General features: G+C 51.3%; 1 protein-coding gene across 4 annotated transcripts in view; it reads right to left on the reverse strand.

The window, feature by feature from the left end:
* Positions 1-20,690, reverse strand: part of DCAKD (dephospho-CoA kinase domain containing) — a 39,941-nt gene that overhangs the window by 4,963 nt on the left and 14,288 nt on the right. For 3 of the 4 annotated variants that reach the window (XM_011985954.1, XM_011985953.1, XM_011985957.1), the window contains exons 2-4: positions 6,284-6,510; positions 5,695-5,898; positions 1,487-1,574 (exon numbers count right to left, since the gene is read on the reverse strand). In XM_011985954.1, coding sequence (XP_011841344.1) covers positions 1,487-1,574; positions 5,695-5,898; positions 6,284-6,395 — 404 coding nt within the window. In that variant the 5' untranslated portion in view covers positions 6,396-6,510. Of the gene's footprint in view, positions 1-1,486; positions 1,575-5,694; positions 5,899-6,283; positions 6,511-8,121; positions 8,127-20,690 lie in introns of those variants that run through there. The other variant, XM_011985956.1, reaches the window with a different exon arrangement.

The following is a 20,690-nucleotide window of genomic DNA, read 5'->3' on the forward strand; positions in this document are numbered from 1 at the left end:
TAGAGACGGGGTTTCTCCATGTTGGTCAGGCTGGTCTTGAACTCCTGACCTCAGGTGATCCACCCGCCTTGGCCTCCCAAAGTGCTGGGGTTACAGGTGTGAGCCACTGCACCCGGCCTTTTTTTTGAGATGGAGTTTTGCTTGCTTTTGTCGTGCAGGCTGGAGTGCAATGGTGCAATCTCTGTTCACTGCAACCTCTGCCTCCTGGGTTCAAGCGATTCTCTGGCCTCAGCCTCCCAAGCAGCTGGGATTACAGGTACCTGCCACAACGTCTGGCTAGTTTTTGTATTTTTAGTAGAGACGGGGTTTCACCATGTTGGCCAGGCTGGTCTCGAACTCCTGACCTCAGGTGAATCACCCACGTCGGCCTCCCAAAGTGGTGGGATTACAGTCGTGAGCCACTGCACCTGGCCTCTAAGATCCTTTAAAAAAAAAATGTTTTTATCCCTAGGTACAAAGTTCCAATTGTGCTACTAAGGCGAAGAGAATTTCAGGTCTTCGTGGGGTCTGCCTGACCTTAGTTGACAGCCTCACAAACAGGGAATGAAGAACCCAAAGAGGGTGCGGGTTTACTCACGTGAGGCAGCACGGCCCGGTGGGGCAGCTGAGAGGATGCCTGCGTCCCTGCATTGGGCTCAAGGGATTCAGACTGGGCTTTCAATGAGAGCCCATGGGGACCCAGGGGGAAAGGCAAGGGAATTTTCAGGGCACTGAGTACTCCAGGCTACGCCTCCAGTGTGCTGGGAGCCTCCTATGCCTTAAGCTCTTGAGAGTCAACCTATGCCCAAAATACCGCCAGAGCCAAGTGCCCACCTGTGTGTCTCCTGTCCTTGTGGGTGGCATCCAGGAAGTTTCTGGGTGGCAGAGATAACCTGCGGACTCATCTCCTCTCTCACCCCACTGGGACAGGGACTCATTTTCCCTCACAGGTTGATCCTCCTCTGTTTGTCAAACCTGGATTCTGGTTGGCTCCATGTCCTGGGGAATTCTGAGAACAAAGCTCCTTCCTTAGCTGGGCTGTGACAGTCCCTTCCACGAAACCTTCTGCTCATAACAGGTGTTACCAAAGGGTAACCCTGGACACATTCCGTAACTGCCCCCTCTCTAATTTTATCTTCAGTAACTCAGGAATATCAACACCTGTCCTGACCACCTCCCACTGACAGGCAAACTGTGCAAAGTAATAAAAGTGCTACAGGAGGAAGAAGGAGCCACTGAGTAACAGTGGCCCAGGGCGAGGCCAGGCATCTGGGCTGAAGTACCTGCAATGGCCAGCAGGGGGAGCGCTCCCCAAACACTAGAGAAGCCCGGGGGCCATCCCTTTCCATACCTGCCCCCAGGATTATCTGCATGAGGCACAAAGGTTGGTTTCTACAGACCCTGGGCACTGCTGCCTAAACCCCCATGCTTCCTGGCCGCCCCATGGGGAAAGGGCAAAGTGCAAAATGATGTGGGCTGTTTCCCAGATACCCCAGTGGTCACTCACCAGTATACTACCACGGTGTGCTTCATGTACTTGAGCAACTTCTTGGTCTCAAACAGTAGGGGGATATCCAGAATCACGTAGCGGTATCCTGGGGAGAGGTTGGAAAACCCCCAAGTTCAATTCTGCAAGCACATGCTGGGGACTGATGATACACTGGGCCCTACCGTCCAAGGGGCCTTCCAAGGACACACATACCCTGCACACTAGCCGGTTCCAATGCCGTGCAGAGCAGAAGGCTGCAAAAAATCATTTCTGGATGGCTGATCAGGGAAGACCTTGTAGAAGGGCTGTCATTTGTGCTGGCCTTGAAAAGTGGGGGGCAGGTCTTTTGATACTTGAAAATGAGAAGGTGAAGATGAGGATTCCACGAATGAGGACCAGCACAGCACAAGAAGACGGAGATTCTACTGTGCGGGCTGAAGCAGAGGCCTCAGGCTGTGTGAGGCAAGGAGGTGATCAGGGAAGGCACTAAGAGTTTAGTTCACCTTGATCTTAAATCTCAAGTTGTTATTTCTCAGAAAAAACAAACAAACAAACAAACAAACAAAACACCCAAAAGATAGGTTCTCCCCAAAAAGCCGGTTGCAGGCCCAGCTCTGCTGACAAGAGCCAAGGTGGGCTGTCTCTACCAACTCTCCATGAGAGGCTCACATGGGGGCAGCACCAGCAGAAGGAAGCTGCTTCTCCCATCAGAGGCAGACCTACAGCCAGGGTAAGGCCTGGATCTGGAGGCAGAGGGCGCAGTTATGACTAATACTGTATAACACTCCCGCAGGGTAAAAGGCACTGGCTGGACCTCCTACTATAAGCCAAGGCCAGTCAAGGGAGGCACCCCCACCCACTGTGAATGAGCACATCCCTAGGCTGCTGTGGGCTACACGCTCCTCGTTCTTTTTAGGTCAGTGACCCCTGTGCATGGGTACAAAGCTGGGAGGGCTCCAGGATAGCAAGGAGGGTAACGGACAGGGAAATGCTTCTCTGCCCAGAGACCCCTGGCCTGGCTGGGGCAGGAGACTGCACCCTTGGAGCATCCCACTCCAAACACTTCCAAGCACAGAACCAGACACACATCACACCAATTCCAGGGGTGTCACGGGCAACTGGCACTCAAAGTGATGCAAGGACAATAGGGGTAGGGGGTGGCAATCTCAGCTGCTTGGTTTCCTGTTCCCCAGGACCTGCTGCTCAGTAAGCCCAAGAGAAGCCCACAGTTGAACAAAGGGGTTAAAACCATGGGCTCTGATGATACACCTTGGTTGGTAGTCCCCCGCTTCCCCACCATGTGACCTTGGGCCCCCTTCTGTATAAACCTCATCTGTGTAAATGAGTAAAAAGAATACCTACTTCACAGGATGATAGTAAAGATGAAATGAGCCTTGAATACATGTGAACCATGCAGCACCCTTCACCAGTTCCTCGCTAGGTGCCCCAAAATGATAGTTACTGCTGCAGGGGGAGGCCAGCAGTGCGGTGCGCCCCCCCAACTTGGAGCAGAAGCCAAGACAGACCAGATCCTCTCTGGGCCTCTTATCTCCCTTTCCTGCTTAGCTCCCATCACTTCCTCTCCCCTCGCCGTCCTTTCTCCGGCCCCTCTGGGGAGTACATGGTCAGCTCTTTGGTTCACCAGCAAAGGGCTATTCAGCTGTCACATCCCTCCTGCTTGATAAGCTCTGCAAACCATCCTGACTCTATTAAGACATCCGTCTGCCTACACAGAGAAGTCCCCAACAGCTGGTGATCTTATCTGACGTTTGATTATACCAACTTTGACAGTTGTATTTGTTATACTCATCAGGGAAAAACTGGGACTGTGGAAGCCACAGCTGTCGTCCCCATTTTTCACCTTATCGAGCTGAAAAGGGCTCTCTGGCTTTTATTTAAGTGGTGGTGGTTGGGGAGGCGAGAGGCTGGGTGGATGACACAGTGAAAGAGCTTTGGAGCGGGTGACATTATCCGATGTTTAATTTCAGAAGGGGAGAGCCAGTGCCGCCTGGAAGCCCTGCAGATGCACCGGTAACTGGCCTGGGAGAGAATGCAGAAAGGGCAGGAATGAAAGGCAGACGACTTCACTCTGGGTGGGGGACAGGAAGGATACTGGTGCAGCATAGGAGGCAGCACAAAGAGTCCAGAGGGAGGACTCTCCTTGAGGGAGGCAGGGAGGAGGCCTGTGGCGCAGTGCTGAGAAGGAGCATACACATTGGATCAGCAGGCAAGATGTGGGAGCCAGCTCCAGCCCGGCCGGGAGGGGGTTGGGGTCAGCATCATGGATGTCTGTTGAGTCATCCCTCATTTGGAGGCAGGTACTGGCCAGAGGGGGATGAGGGTGGGGGAGGTTGCCCACTCAAGGCATGACAGAATAAGGGGCTTGGCCATGGTCACAGTGTAAAAAGCTCCCCCAGCCAGGAACAGTGGCTCAAGCTTGTAATCCCAGAACTTTGGGAGGGCGAGGCAGGCAGATCATGAGGTCAGGAGTTTGAGACCAGCCTGACCAATAGAGTGAAACCCCATCTCTACTAAAAATATAAAAATTAACCAGGTGTGGTGGCGTGTGCCTGTAGTCCCAGCCACTCGGGAGGCTGGGGGCAGAAGAATCGCTTGAACCTGGGAAGGGAGGTTGCAGTGAGCCGAGATCGCGCCACTGCACTCCAGCCTGGGTGACAGAGTGAGACTCCATCTCAAAAAATAAAAATAAAAAAAAAACTTCCCCCATACTCTTGTGGAAGTCAAGTCTCAGTGTAATGACTGAGAGTGGGGAGACAGGCAGCCAGGCCTTCAACTCGGAGGACCAGGCTGGAGGCCACATGTGCCAAAGGCTGGCAGGCAAATCTCCAGCAGCCCTAGGCCAGCCTTTTGCCAGTTTCCAAGCCACCTCCCTCTATCCTCCCTCCCACTTCTCCTGGTGATTGACCCCATCCTGGAAAGTAAGCATCAGGCCACCCCTGTGCAATGCTGTCCTGAAGAACACGGCTTAGGCCAGGTGCTGTGGCTCATGCCTGTAATCCCAGCACTTTGGGAGGACAAGGTGGGAGGATTGCTTGAGGCCAGGAGTTTGAGACCACTCTGGCCAGCACAGTGAGACCTCATCTCTAAAAATAAAATAAAATAAAATAAAAAAGAACAGGGCTTGCACCGTGGCATATAGCTTGGAAGAAGGTTCTTGCCAACTGGCCCCAGGCCCCTCCTTTTCAAATACTCCCCTCTTTTCCATCTGGGCACTGCCTGGCTGTCCCCACACCTGCACCTAACTCTCTATGGAGCCCAAGCTGCAGAGGATAGTCCCCACGTAGCACCCTTTCCCCACCCGCCCTGGCCATCTTGGTCCCTCCCCAATTTGCAGTCTACAAACTTGCTTTCCCAGATGGCTCAGCCAGACCCAAACCTGCCCCTGACTGCAGTTTACATGTGTGATAACTGACAGTCACTGACCTGGACCCTCAGTCTTCCTAACATGCTCACGTTGGAATTTTTCTTTTTCTTTTCTTTTTTTTTTTTTGAGATGGAGTCTTGCTCTGTTGCCCAGACAGTCTGAGTACAGGGTGCAATCTCGGTTCACTGCAACCTCCACTTCTCAGGTTAAAGCGATTCTCCTGCCTCAACCTCCCAAGTAGCTGGGATTACAGGTGCACACCACCATGCCCAGCTAATTTTTGTATTTTTAGTAGAGACAGGGTTTCACCACGTTGGCCAGGCTGGTCTTGAACTCCTGACTGCAAGTGATCTGCCTAGCTCAGCCTCCCAAAGTGCTGGGATTACAGGCACGAGCCACTGTGCCCAGCCTCATGTTAGATTATTATCCCCGCTGCACAGATGAAAAAGTGAGCTGCGGGCTAGATCACTCAATAGGTCACACAGCTAGAAACTGTCAGGGTTGGGATTTGAACTCAGATCTATGGCTCCATTATTCACCAGCTCTTATTACTCCCATCCCTACTGGAAAAACCAACTTAATTCCTGGGCTCATGGCTCGAAAGCCTCATGTGTCTCTTCTCTTTAAACTGTCAGCCTCCTTAAGAGCTGAGGGCACGTGCTTCTTTCCTCTGGGGCTGGTACGGGGCTCTGCGTGGAGGGGGTGCCAGTAAGCAGTATGAACTCATCAGCTGGGATAACCAGCTCCCCTACCCTGGCCAAACTTTCTGCAGAGGAGAAGGGCCCTGGCCCTGGAAGGAGAGGGTGTTGCCCCCAACCCTGCCCCAGGCCCCAGCACTCACCCCGGAGGAAGTACTTGAAGGTCTCCTTCATCATCTCCTTGCGGATCTCAGGGTGGGTGATGGCGTTGAGCAGCTGCCGCCGGTCAGGTTGGTTAAAGATCAGATCCCCCAGGACCTTGCGATTTATGTCGCCGTTCTCCAGCAAGACCTCAGTGCCGAAGGCTTCTACGATGCGCCGGTGGGCAGGGTATCCTGGCTGCACAACTGTGGCAGGAGGAAAAAGCTGGGTCACTCCCTGGAGCCTCAGGGCCAGCCAGAGGACCTCAGTGACCAGGGGCAAAATGATAGGGGAACTTGGGTGCTTCTTTCAGGTCGAGCAAAAGCAAAATGAGGGGAGAGAAAGCAGTGAAGGAAGAGCAGAGTGTACACGATCCCTTGTGCTGGTAATGGGGCAGAGCTGGGGGGTTTCTAAAAAGGGAAAAGTAAATAGAAGAGCAGAGATGGCAAGCATGGGGCAGGGACAGAAGTCAGACCAGGGTTGACAGGAGCCTTCCCCTCCTCTGAGACTTATAAAAAGGGAGGTGTGGCAGAAGGCCGGAAGCACGGGGAGCTGCTGTGCATGGACCCCCAGCCTGCCCCTCCAACTCACCATGCCGGGCCATGACGTCCACGTCAATCACTGCACAGCCCAGCTGCTGGAACACCTGGATCACTGAGCTCTTGCCTGAGGCAATGCCCCCTGTCAGGCCCACCAGGAACATCTTCCCAGGAAAGATAGCTGTCCGCGAGACTATGGAGCCAGGAGCCACAGAATCACTGGAGAGCAGGGCAAGCGTGGCCGATGGGGGCGGTCCACCAGAGGAGTGCCAGAAGAACCTGCCTGGGAGAGGCCAGAGGCCCTGATCAGTTTGGGCCAATAATTGGGAGAGAGGAGGCAAAGGAAGTAAAGGGAGACAGCTTGGCTGGGCAGGGACATGTCCTGAGCGTGGGGTGCTCTGGAGCCATCTGGAGAGGAGAAACTCTCCAGGAAAGGTCTCCAGTATTCTTTTAAAAACACTCACAAAGAAGGCAAATCCCAGCACTTTGGGAGGCCGAGGTGGGTGGATCACCTGAGGTCAGGAGTTTGAGACCAGCCTGGCCAACATGGTGAAACCCCATCTCTACTAAAAATACAAAAATTTACAAAAAAAATTAGCGGCCTGGCGCGGCAGCTCAAGCCTGTAATCCCAGCACTTTGGGAGGCTGAGACGGGTGGATCACGAGGTCAGGAGATCAAGACCATCCTGGCTAACATGGTGAAACCCGGTCTCTACTAAAAAACACAAAAAACTGGCCGGGCGAGGTGGCAGGCGCCTGTAGTCCCAGCTACTCGGGAGGCTGAGGCAGGAGAATGGTGTAAACCCAGGAGGCAGAGCTTGCAGTGAGCTGAGATCGGGCCACTGCACTCCAGACTGGGCAACAGAGCGAGACTCTGTCTCAAAAAAAATTATTTTTATTAATAAATTAGCTGCGCATAATGGCAGGCACCTGTAGTCCCAGCTACTTGGGAGGCTGAGTCAGGAGAATGGTGTGAACCCAGGAGGCGGAGCTTGCAGTGAGCTGAGATTGAGCCACTGCACTCCAGCCTGGGCGACTGAGCGAGACTCCGCCTCAAAAAAACCAAAAAATACAAAAATACAAAACTTAGCTGGGTGTGGTGGCGTGCACCTAGAATTCTAGTTACTCAGAAGGCTGAGGCAAGAGGATCGCTTGAACCTCGGAGGTGGAGGTTGCAGTAAGCTGAGTTCCTGCCACTGCACTCCAGCCTGGGTGACAGAGCCAGATTCCTTCTCAAAAAAAAAAAGGCAAACGAACAGTATAAATTCAGCAATCAAAATGCTGAACAGGCAGGGCAAGTTCGGATGCTGTTAGGCAGCATGCTTTCTGGACAAGGCAGGAACTCGTTGGAGGCCAACTTCCTAGAGGAAGGAGACACCTGTCTCTCTCTGCGATGGACCCATGGCACTCTTCAGATACCCACAGGTCCCCCTGACCTTTACTTTCTAGTCTACGAGACTGAGGCTCAAAGGGAAGAAATGGCCTGCCTGCAGCCATCCACGGAAGTTGCAGGAGAGACCACAAAAGAGTCCAGGTGCTTGGGCCCTCTTTTGCTCCAAAGCCTCCTCCCCACAGAAGGTCCCATGGATCACTTCCCCTTCAATACCAGCACAAGGACTGCCTGGGTGGCTGGTCTAGGTGGAGATGCACAATCCTCTTCTTCAACCAAGAAGTGGCCCAGATGGGGAACAGAGCCGCAAGTAGTGGCTCGGCAGCCACTAAGACTGAGGTTTAGAAAAGTACCAGTCTTGCCAAGAAGGAATGTGAGGGAAAGGCCTGGAGGCTGGGCGATGCTGGGGGTGTGACTTTGAGCTGGCGTCGTGGTTTGTGGCTCCCTCAAACCAAGAAGCAGCAGCACAGCACAAAGGTTGGGGCATGGCTTCTTCACACCCAGCTCCTCCACTCACATGTGCTGCAACCCCGGGCAAGCCGCTTGCCTCCCTGAACCTCAGTTTTCTCATCCATAAAATGAGGTTTTATGGATCATAAGACTGCCTTGGCTGGGCGCGGTGGCTCACGCCTGTAATCCCAGCACTTCAGGAGGCCGAGGCAGGCAGATCACGAGGTCAGGAGATGGAGACCATCCTGGCTAACATGGTGAAATCCTGTCTCTACTAAAAATACAAAAAGTTAACCGGGCGTGGTGGCACGCACCTGAAGTCCCAGCTGCTCGGGAGGCTGACACAGGAGAATCGCTTGAACCCAGGAGGTGGAGGTTGCAGTAAGCCGAGATCGCGCCATTGCACTCCAGCCTGGGCAACAGAGCAAGACTCCGTCTCAAAAAAAAAAAAGAAGAAAGATAGAAAAAAACCAGGCACAGTGGCTCAAGCCTATAATCCCAACACTTTGGGAGGCTGAGATGGGCGATCGCTTGAGCTCAGGAGTTTGAGACCAGCCTGGGTAACGTGGTGAAACCTCATCTCTACTAAACATAGAAAAATTAGCTGGGTGTGGTGGCAGGTGCCTGTAATCCCAGCTACTCGAGAGGCTGAGGCAGGAGAACTGCTTGAACCCAGGAGGCACAGGTTGCAGTAAGCGGAGATCTCGCCCTTGCACTCAAGCCTGGGTGACAGAGCGAGACTCTGCCAAAAAAAAAAAAAAAAAAAAAAGGCTCGGAGTGGTAGCTCAAGTCTATAATCCCAGCACTTTGGGAGCCCAACGCGGGCAGATTACCTGAGGTCAGGAGTCTGAGACCAGCCTGGCCAACATGGCGAAACCCCATCTCTACTAAAAATACAAAAATTAGCTGACTGTGGTGGCACGCACCTGTAATTCCAGCTACTTGGGAGGCTGAGGCAGGAGAATCGCTTGAACCTGGGAGGCGGAGGTTGCAGTGAGCCGACATCACTCCCCTGCGCTCCAGCCTGGGTGACAGAGACTCTATCTCAAAAAAAATAAAGACTGCCTCATAGGGTTGTTGTGCAGACTGAATGAGAAAATGCATATGCAGGCCGGGCACGGTGGCTAGCTGGGCATGGTAGCGGGCGCCTGTAATCCCAGCTACTCAAGAGCCTCAGGCACGAGAATCGCTTGAACCTGGGAGGTGGAGGGTGCAGTGAGCCGAGATCACGCTCCTGCACTCCAGCCTGGGTGACAGAGCGAGACTCTGTCTCAGAGAAAAAAAAAAGAAAAAGAAAATGCATCTGCAGTCCATGGAATGTTGCTTGATAAATGCTAAATGTTCCAAAAATGGAAGTGAGGATAGTGATACAGGGTGAAAAGTAGGAGTTACAGTTCCATTGCAAGGCATAGAAAGAAAGAAAAAAAAGACTTTCATGAAATCATGTCCCTATTCCTCCAACCTCAGACTATCACACCGTAGACTTTTAAAAAGTCATGGTGCATTTTCTGAAGTAAATGAGGTTACCATGTTGTGGACTTTGTTCCCAGGCTGGAAGCAATTAAATCAAAGGGCAGGTCTCTCCCACCCTTCCTTCAGCCTCAAATCACTTCTCCAGGATTGTGAAATCTGTCATAGGACTTTTTTTGTTGCTGTTAAGCAGCAGATTTACTGTCCTAATTACACTTTGCTTGAGCTTACACTGAAATGAGTTTGCCTCCCGTGAGGACGCACCAAATGACAGGGGAGGCAGCTGCTTGGATGTGGCTGAGTTGGTGCTTGGCTTGGGGCAGCAGGGGACCAACCTAGAAATTGAAATCTGCCACTGCTCATTCTCACCCCGGAAAGCCAGAGGTGGAAAGAGGAAACTATCCACCACGGAGTCATCATCCAAATGGACAGACCTAGCTACATTATTCAACTATTTAACAATCATTTCTAGGCCAAGTACGGTGCTCACGCCTGTAATCCCAGTGCTTTGGGAGGCTGAGGCAGGAGGATTGCTCGAGACCAGGAGTTCGAGGCCAGCCTGGGCAACATAGCAAGGCTCTCTCTCTCTATTAAAAACAATAATTTCTCCTCAATCTCTCTGGGACTGGTGATCTCCCTCCAGGTCACAAAAAGGACAGGGTTCAGTTGTAAAAACAAATAAACAAAACAAACAAACAAAATGTCAGCCACTCAGCTGAAGTTTTCAAATAGAAAATCTAGAAAGAACTTTTTTTTTTTTGAGATGGAATTTCACTCTTGCTGTTGCCCACGTTGGAGTGCAATGGTGCATCTCAGCTCACTGCAACCTCTGCCTCCCGGGTACAAGCGATTCTCCTGCCTCAGACTCCCAAGTAGTTGGGATTACAGGCAGCCGCCACCATGCCCAGTTAGTTTTTCTATTTTTAGTAGAGATGGGGTTTCACCATGTTGGCCATGGCTGGTCTCGAACTCCTGACCTCAGGTGATCCACCCACCTCAGCCTCCCAAAGTACTGGGATTACAAGCATGAACTACCACACCCGGAGTTTTTATTTTTTTTTTTTAAGCCTAGCTCAAGAGCTTTTTTTTTTTTTTTTTTTTTTTTGAGACGGAGTCTTGCTCTGTCGCCCAGCTTGGAGCACAGCGGCGGATCTTGGTTCATTGTAAGCTCCGCCTCCCGGGTTCACACTATTCTCCTGCCTCAACCTCCCGACTAGCTGGGACTACAGGCACTGCCACCATGCTTGGCAATTTTTTTTGTATTTTTAGTAGAGACAGGGTTTCACCGGGTTAGCCAGGATGCTTGACCTCCTGACCTTGTGATCCACCCGCCTCGGCCTCCCGAAGTGCTGGGATTACAGGTGTGAGCCACCGTGCCCGGCCCGCAAAAGCTTTTTTAATTCCCACCCTACTGTTGTCCCTAAAGTAATGACAGTCTGTTTCTCTCCACCAAAGCCCAGTCTGGAGGAATGGGAATGGGACTTCAGACTAGGCCAGGACTAGTGAACAGGCAAGGGCCAGGTTTCCACAGGGCCCTGATCTCTCATCTCTGCAAGCAAGCGACAGTTACTAGGTCATCCAACCTTGCCAGGTTCAGCTGAAGGAGCTGGAAGACCATCCATCCCCCTGTACACAGATGCCCAGGTCCCTCCTGATACCTATTAAATCTGAATCTCTGGGGATGCAGCTGCCTGGGCAGTTCTTTTTTTTTTTTTATCTTTTCTTGAGACAAGAGTCTCTCTGGTCCCCAGATTGGCGGTGCAATCTGGGCTCACTGCAACCTCTGCCTCTTGGGTTCAAGAGATTGTCCTGCCTCAGCCTCCCAAGTAGCTAGGATTACAGACATGCGCCACTATGCCTGGCTGACTTTTTTGTATTTTTAATAGAGATGAGGTTTCACCACGTTGGCCTGGCTGGCTCGAACTCCTGACCTCAGGTGATCCGTCTGCCCAGGCAGTTCTGATGTGTAACAGGGCTCAGGATAAATTCTAACTCTTCTTTTACAGCAGTGGAGACTGAGGACCAGAGAAGGGAGGGAACTTCCCACCACCAGCTATTAGCAAAGGCTGGAAGGAATTCAGGGCTCTTAACCCCTAGTCTAGACCCCTGCCTTTAAAGTACTCAAGGAATGAAAAATTAATTTACCTTTAGACTAATGAGACAAAGTAAGGAAGGTGAATCTGTTTGTAGGCAAATCAATTCAGAGCCAAAGATAAATAATTTCTTGATTATCATACTGTTTTCTTCCTGCAGAATGGGGGGTGAGGGGATATGTGGACAATGGCCAGAGCACAGATGTAAATTCCAGCCTCCTGGGTTACCTAATGAGTATCTTCCCTTTTCAGTGCCTTGACCGAGCATCTGTGGAAACAGACCAACAGCTGTTTGGCCTCTGTCAGGAAGGCCAAGGGGATGAAGGAGCACACGCCCGGGGAGGCTCCAGGTCCCTAACTTCAAGGGCCTCGACAAGTAACAGCTGTTCCTGTCCAACGAGCCCCTCTGTAGCTCATTCCCTCACTAACCATCCACCGAGCTCCTCTGTGCTCTGCAGGAACGGTGCCAGGGACCTCTTGGATAACCAGAGGAAAATACAAGTCTTGTCCCTTGGGAAAACTGGAGCGCTAGATAGTACCAGATGAAAACATCTAAGAACAGAGCGCTGACAGGTGAGCAGGAATGGTCACGTGGTGCTGGCCCCGGGCCTGCTGTATGAGTGCCTTCCCACTCACTTGGCTGCGCACAGATCTGCTGGGATCTGCCAGGGAGGAAGCTGCAGCCCACAGTCCTCCCAAAGCTCAGCAAGGAGGAAATGGAGGCTTAGGTACCCAGCGGCCTCCAAGTCCCACCTAGACCTGCCGGCAGCTCCCTTGTCAAGCCCACATGAACAAATGACCACTTTTGATCACCTGTGTTCATGACCCTCTTCCTGCTCTGGTCAAGTCATCATTCTCCAGAATCCGATCTGGCTTCCCACATTCCACTGCCGCTTACACAGAGGCAGTACATTCCTCACAGCAAGTGCTAAACCTGGCTATAATCTGAATTTAATGTGAAACTTACAAAAGATAACAGACACCCAGGTTCCATCTACCCCAGCCCACTGAATCTGAATCAGTTAGGCCTAGAACCACGGCTAAAATGAAAGGCTGTGGACTGGAAGTGGAAAGTCCTGGGTCCTCGTCTCTGAATTCTGTCACTGCAGGAAGTCTTCTCTCCAGCCTGGCCCAGGGTGGTAAGGACTCCATACAAGAAACAGGTGAACCCCGGGTGCCTTCCCTCCTCTGAGCCTCAGTCCCCACACTTGTGAGTGAGAGGGGCTGGACTTTCAGCGCCAAGAACGGCGCGGCTCCCTGGGGAGGCTGGGAGTCACACTGGTGACTTCTTCCTCCTCTTCAGTGGTTCAAAGCTCTCCTGGGAGCGGTCAATAAATGCTCCCCGGGGGCCGGGCGCGGTGGCCTGTAATCTCAGCACTTTGGGAGGCCAGGGTGGGTGGATCACTTGAGACCAGGAGTTTGAGACCAGCCTGGCCAACATGGCGAAACCCTGTCTCTACTAAAAATACAAAAATTAGCTAGGTGTGGTGGCACACGCCTGTAATCCCAGCTATTAGGGAGGCTGAAGCAGGAGAATTGCTTGAACCCGGGAAGCGGAGGTTGCAGTGAGCCAAGATCATGCCACTCTGGACTCCAGCCTGGGCAACAGAGTGAGACTCCATCTCAAAAAAAAAAAAAGAAAAGGCCGGGTGCGGCGGCTCACGCCTGTAATCCCAGCACTTTGGGAGGCCGAGGTGGGCGGATCACCTGAGGTCGGGAGTTCGAGACCAGCCTGACCAACATGGTGAAACCCCATCTCTACTAAAAATACAAAATTAGCCAGGCATGGTGGTGCATGCCTGTAATCCCAGCTATTCAGGAGGCTGAGGCAGGGGAATCGCTTGAACCCAGGAGGCGGAGGTTGCGGTCAGCTGAGATTGCGCCACTGCACTCCAGCCTGGACAACAAGAGTGAAACTCCGTCTCAAAAAAAAAAAAAAAAAAAGCTCCCCTGGCAAACCAAGGGATGACATTACTGTTGGCGGCTGGGAATCTTCCTCCTCAACACCAAAAGCTGTTCACAGAGCTGGCTTGGCTGGAAGAGGAAGGACAACACCAAGCCACAGTAACAGAGAAGGAGCCAATGCCCTGTGCAGGAGAAATGGAAGCTGGATTCTGGAACCAATCCCAGGTATGGGATTCATCAGCCAAGGAGGAGCCAGAAGGAAAAGCAGGCCTCGGATCCCAGGGAAACCACACCCTATCCTTTCTTTTCCTCATTCTCCATGTCAGTGAAAGGCAGCAGGGTGCAAAGAAAAGGGCAAGGAGTTTGGGTTAGAGCTGGTGCCTGCGCCCCAAATCTGCAGTGAAGCTCTAAGGCCTGTGAAATGACGATCAGATTCTATTGCGCTCCATAAATGGTGGGCTCTTCTGCATCAGGTGTCTCCAGATTGCCTCTCAGTTTTTACTTCTTGGGCCCAGTAGCCCCGAGAAGAGTAAGTACATTCAGAGAATGGTCTGTCTTAGAATCTCCCCTGGCGGTGTTTCTCTTAGGGAAAAATTAATGGGCTAAATAAAGCTCTACTGCTCTGGGAGGTCTGGCCAAGTTCTAATCCCACTAGGCCCATTCTGTTAGCCTAAGCCACCAGCACCTGTGCCCGGACCACTCCAGTAGCCTCATGACCTGGTCCCTGCCTGGCTTCTCCCCAAGGTGGCCAGGGTCATGGTTTAAAGGAGTCATCTGATCATGTCACTCCCATCTAAAACCTTCACTGCCTTCTCCCGCCTCCTCCTGGCCCTTTACAGGGGTCTCCAGGCCCTGTATGACTCCCTCATTTACTCCCTGTCCATGCCTGGTGCCTGTCACACTGATCTTCCTTCTGTCCCTGAACATGCGGGCTGTTTTTGACCCCAAAGGCTCTATGGCGGTGTTCCCTCTGCCAGACTCACCTCAGGGCTAACTCCTCTTCAGTCACCCTGTACTGACTGTGTCAACCAATCAGACACCAGGCACGGGAAGGAGTAGGGGGAGGTGGGAGAGAGCGGGGGGAACGGGTAAAACAATAAACTCACAGTACCAGTAAGTGTGGTGGTGGTAAGTGGGTAAGGGTATCAAGAGCAGTGGTGGGCCGTGCATGGTGGCTCACGCCTGCAATCACAGCACTTTGGGAGGCCAAGGTGGGAGGATCACTGGAGCCCAGAAGTTAGAGGCCAGTCTGGGCAACAAAGCAAGATCTTGTCTCTTAAAATAAAGAAAAAAATTAGCTGGGCATGATGGCATGTGTCTGTAGTCCCAGCTACTCGAGAGGCTGAGGTGGGAGAATTGCTTGAGCCCAGGAGTTGGAGGCTGCAGTAAGCCATGACTGTACCATTGCACTCCAGCCTGGGTGCAGAATAAGACCCTGACTTCAAAAAAAAAAAAAAAAAGAAAAAAAAGAGTGACAGGCACATCATTGTCTGAGCCAGGACCTGAAGCAGCATGGGAGCAAGTCACACCCCCTCGGAGCAGCCTCATCCAATCTCCCAACCCAAATGAGGCCCCTGCCATCTCTCATCACTCCATTTACTTTCCCTCCTTTGGACTCGTCATGCTTTGGACTTTTATTTCTGTTCATGTGACTTTTTTTTTCTCTTCTTTGAGACAGGGTCTCGCTCTGTCACCTTCTTCCTTTGCGAGAGCTCAGGAGTTATGTTGGAGGCAAATTCTGTTACTTCTCATCTCTCATTCAACAGTCCCACCCCTGCATGTGCCCGGGCCAGGACCTGGCTCCCTTGGTTTGCAGCCCCTGTCTCCTCCCCTTGCCGCCTCTCAGGATTTCACACTGGGCCCGCCTGACCAGCCAGAGAGAACTGTTTTCCTAAGGGGGTGTATCTGTTTTGCACCAATGATCAATATAATCATTCATGAAAATAAGTCATTCCCTGCCTTGGGACCCAATTATTTCTCAAGAAACCAGTAGTTGCAAAAATAAATTGTTTGCCAGTTAACTATTAAGTGCTATTTTTATGTACGGCTTCCCCACTCCTAATCTTTCATTATTGGTGAGAGGTTGTTGTTTAAACCTTCAAGTCCAAGTTCTCTTCATGGGCTAGGCCCATTAAGCCACCACCTCCTCCAGGCTGCCAGTTACCTGGAGAGAGCCACAAAGAAAGGAGCTGGCATCTGCCTCCCTCTGCCTCCTCCCTGCTCCCTTTGCCAACACCAAGGGCAGGGAGGGGACAGGTCTCTCTTCTCTACTTGAGCACTCTCCAGGCACAAACTGGCACTCCAGCTTTCATGAATGGGCAGGGAGGCTGTTTGGACTGGACTACTTTGTTGCCATTTATGCAAAAAAAGGATCACAGTGACTGCACATTCTCAGAGGGTTCAGAATCAAAGGGACCTTGGTTGAGATTAGCTCTGTCCCTTAACTAGCTGTATGGCTGTAGGCAATTTATTTCCGCATTCTGAGCTTCTCTTTCCTTGAGTATAAAATAGGATTTGCGCTTGAACCTGGGAGGCAGAGGTTGCAGTGAGCTGAGATTGTGCCACTGCACTCCAGCCTGGGTGACAGAGTGAGACTCTGTCTCAAAAAAAAAAAAGATTTGTAATGACTACTCATGGGGTCGTGACAGGATTAAATGAGGTGACATAGGTCACAGTCACCTCATCTTCCCCAACTCACTGTGTGACATGTCACAGCCACTGCAGTCTACTCCATTTGTAGTGTGATGGGTTACTTACGGGTGTATGTGCGCTGTTTGAACCCTGCAGGCTGGGCAGTAAGCCAAGGCCATGGTGCCCAGCCGAGAAGCAGGTGTCCCTGAGAACCCAAACATCCTAGGGCATAGCTGGGCACATACCAAAGAAAACAGTCTCATCACACACACAGGAGGCAAAGAGCCAGAAAATTAGCTTAAAGGCAGCCTGGAGATGGGAGGCGGCACAGACGCCCAGAGCTGTCCTGCTGTCACCGAGGAGTGCCGTGCATTTAAGTCCTAATCCGCTCACCTACTCGCCACGCTGGACTTGTTCGAATCATTCTTTGGTCTCTCGGCTCCCTCCCGATTTGGGGGAATGTTTTTCTACACTATTCTGGGTTTTTCTCATAACACTGTTTCCCTAAAGAGCACCTCCCTCCTTCCACCTGTATAGGCCAAAAGCCTTGGAGTACTCCTGGCCTCTCTCATACCCTTCATCCAACCCGCACTGCCCAGCCAGCGCTACTTCCCACCTGCACAGCCCACCCAGAAGCCCTCTGGTGCATGAGTGCCACCGTCTGGCTGCTGAATCCCTGCAGCAGCCTCTGGGCCATTTCCTGCTGCACCTTTGCTCCCCAGTAGTCTGTTCCTAACAAAGCAGCTAGTGTGACCCTTTGAAATGCAAGTCGCATCATGTCAGGCCTCTGCTCACAGCCCTCTAACAGTTCCCATCTCAGTGGCTACAAACCAAGTCCATGGAGAGTCCTACAGGAGCCTCAAGAAAGATGCAGCTATGTCCTCCCAGCATCTCCAACCACTCCCCTCTAGATCACTGCCCTCAGGCCTGTGTCTCAATGTCCCCACAGTCCCAGACAAGGCTCTTCCCCAGAGGACTGCCCCATTCACTCCCCTCTCTGCCCAATCTTCCCCCATCAGAGACTGTCAGGTCCTGTCCCACTGAACCCAACCCCTGTCTGGAACTGGCTGGAATCTGCTTAAAAGCTGTGGCAAGTGGCCAGGTGCAGTGGCTCACACCTGTAATCCCAGCACTTTGGGAGGCTGAGGCGGGCGGATCACCTGAGGTCAGGAGTTTGGGACCAGCCTGGCCAACATAGTGAAATCCTGTCTCTACTAAAAATACAAAAATTAGCCAGGTGTGGCATGTGCCTGTAGTCCCAGCTACTCAGGAGGCTGAGGCAGGAGAATCACTTAAACCCAGGAAGGGGAGGCTGCAGTGAGCAAAGATTGCACCACTGCACTCCAGCCTGGGCAACAGAGCAAGACTCTGTCTCAAAAAAAAAAAAAAAAGATACTTGTTGAATTAATACATAAACCATGCAGCAAAATATTCAGCTCATGGGCAAGCTGGAACTCAACAGTAACTTTTGTTTTGTTTTGTTTTGTTTTTGAGACGGAGTCTCGCTCTGTTACCCAGGCTGGAAGGCAGTGGCGCGATTTCAGCTCACTGTAACCTCTACCTCCTGGGTTCAACCTCTACCTGCCTTAGCCTCCCGAGTAGCTGGGATTACAGGCACCTGCCACCACACCCGGCTAATTTGTTTTGTGTTTTTAGTAGAGACGGGGTTTCACCATGTTGGCCAGGATCTCCTGACCTCGTGATCCGCCCATCTCGGCCTCCCAAAGTGCTGGGATTACAGGCTTGAGCCACCGCGCCCGGCCTGTTTTGTTTTTTTAGACGGAGTCTCGCTCTGTTACCCAGGCTGGAAGGCAGTGGCGCGATTTCAGCTCACTGTAACCTCTACCTCCTGGGTTCAACCTCTACCTGCCTTAGCCTCCCGAGTAGCTGGGATTACAGGCACCTGCCACCACACCCGGCTAATTTGTTTTGTGTTTTTAGTAGAGACGGGGTTTCACCATGTTGGCCAGGCTGGTTTTGAACTCCTGACCTCAAGTGATCCACTCGCCTCAGCCTCCCAAAGTGCTAGGATTACAGGCGTGAGCCACTGTGCCAGGCAACATCAACTATTTTAAAATGAGAATCACAAAACCTTTCCACATTACTTCCCACCTCCACATTCCTGGACTGACAATATATTGAGCTAAAAGATGAGGAAACTGTGAGAGAGAATGCCTAGGAAGCTGAGTTTCCCAGCAGGCAGGAACTAGAGTGTAAGAGCAGTACTTTCTCAAAGTGAGGAAATGAAAGTTATAAGAAGTTCTGGCCCGGCGCGGTGGCTCATGCCTGTAATCCCAGCACTTTGGGAGGCCGAGGAGGATGGATCACAAGGTCAGGAGTTCAAGACCAGTCTGGCCAATATAGTGAAACCCTATCTCTACCAAAAATACAAAAATTAGCCAGGTGTGGTGGTGCGTGCCTATAGTCCCAGCTACTCGGGAGGCTGAGGCAGGAGAATTGCTTGAACCCAGGAGGCAGAGGTTGCAGTGAGCCGAGGTTGTGCCATTGCATTCCAGCCTGTGTGACAGAGCAAGATTCCGTCTCAAAAAAAAAAAAAAAAAAGAAAAAGAAGCTCTATGTTTGCCCACAGTAGTGCCAGGTGGCCTACACACAGGAGAATGGGAACACCTAGGGGAAGCATGAAGATTTTCCAAGGGGCACAAAGGCAGAGTTTCAGGGTCATAAATTTCCAACTCAATTCCCACTGGCTCTCCTATCCAGCTCCTCCTTCACACTCACCCATCTCCCATGTTTCAGAGAAAGGCATAACCACCCACCCATGCTAAATCATACTGAGGTGCGTGGTCCCACACAGTGAAAATCCCCTAGGCACCAGAAAGGGCAATTCAAAAGGTCAGTATTCATGCTAAGAAAGTGACTGCCTACAGTGACTAAGGAAAAATCCTTGCATGAGTCAGGTGGTTTCTAAACCTTGGCCTTCAAGAAAGTTAAAGGAGGACCTAAAGGAACTGGGGACTGACAGATTAATAATCGGATGTGATTTTTCAGCCCACAATTCAGAAGGTGTTCAAAGAACTGAGTGATATTGCTAAAACAAAATGCCTTCAACTCCTGTGTATTTAATTTACATGAATAAACTTTTTCAATGGTTACAGCCAAAGAAAAAAAAAGCACTCTGCTCATTCTAGTAAATATACAAATAAACATGGATAGACACGTGAGTTTAAAAAAGCTCCACCCAGCTTATTTTTTTTTTGAGACAGAGTCTCACTCCATTGTCTAGGCTGGAATGCAGTGGTGTGATCACAGCTCAGTGAAGTTTCAACCCTCCTGGGCTCAGGTGATTCTCCCACTTCAGCCTCCCAAGTAGCTGGGACTACAGGCATGCACCAACATGCCCAGCTAATTTTTAAAAATTTTTTGTAGAGATGAGGTTTTGCTGTGTTGCCCTGGCTAGTCTCTCTCTTTATTTTTCTTTCTTTTTTTTTTTGAGACGGAGTCTCACCCTGTCGCCCAGGCTGGAATGCAGTGGCGCAATCTCGGCTCACTGCAACCTCCGCCTCCGGGGTTCAAATGATTCTCCTGCCTCAGCCTCCCCAGTAGCTGGGATTACAGGCACACGCCACCACACCCGCCTAACTTTTGTATCTTTAGTAGAGACGGGGCTTCACCATGTTGGTCAGGCCGGTCTTGAACTCCTAAACTTGTGATCCACCCACCTTGGCCTCCCAAAGTGCTGGGATTACAGGTGTGAGCCACCACGCCTGGCTCCTGGCTAGTCTCAAACACCTGAGCTGAAGCAATCTGCCTGCCCTGGCCTCCCAAAGTGTTGAGATTACAAGCATGAGCCACCATGCCCGGCCCACTTAGCTTATTAAGAGAAATACTCAAAACTTTGTTTACGTTGTTTTTATCAATTGTGTATTTTATAATTGTGACAACTCAATCAAAAAGAAACATTTAATACTCATAACACAATTTTTAAAAAGTTTAATTTTGTATGTATTTTTGTTGCAGAGAAATAGGATGATAAACCAAAGGCTTTCAGGCATAAAATGTATTATTACATGGTCAGGCACAGTGTCTCATGCATATAATCCCAGCACTTTGGGAAGTCAAGGCAGGAGGATCACTTGAGCCCAGGAGTTCAAGACCAGCCTGGGCAACATAGTGAGACTCTGTCTCTACAAAAAAACTGAAAAAAAAAAAAAAATTAGCTGCAATCCCAGCACTCTGGGAGGCTGATGTAGGCAGATCACTTGAGGCCAGGAGTTTGAGACCAGCCTGCCTGGCCAATATGGCGAAAGCCCATCTCTACTAAAAATACAAAAATTAGGCCAGGCGCGGTGGCTCACGCCTGTAATCCCAGCACTTTGGCAGTCCAAGGCGAGCGGATCACGAGGTCGGGAGTTTGAGACCTGCCTGGTCAAATTGATGAAACCCCGTCTCTACTAAAAATACAAAAATTAGCCAGGCATGGTGGTGCATGCCTGTAGTCCCAGCTATTCGGGAGGCTGAGGCAGAAGAATTGCTTGAACCCGGGAGGCGGAGGTTGTAGT

This window comes from Mandrillus leucophaeus, unplaced genomic scaffold, assembly GCF_000951045.1.
Source record: "Mandrillus leucophaeus isolate KB7577 unplaced genomic scaffold, Mleu.le_1.0 Scaffold290, whole genome shotgun sequence".
Lineage (NCBI taxonomy): Eukaryota > Metazoa > Chordata > Mammalia > Primates > Cercopithecidae > Mandrillus > Mandrillus leucophaeus.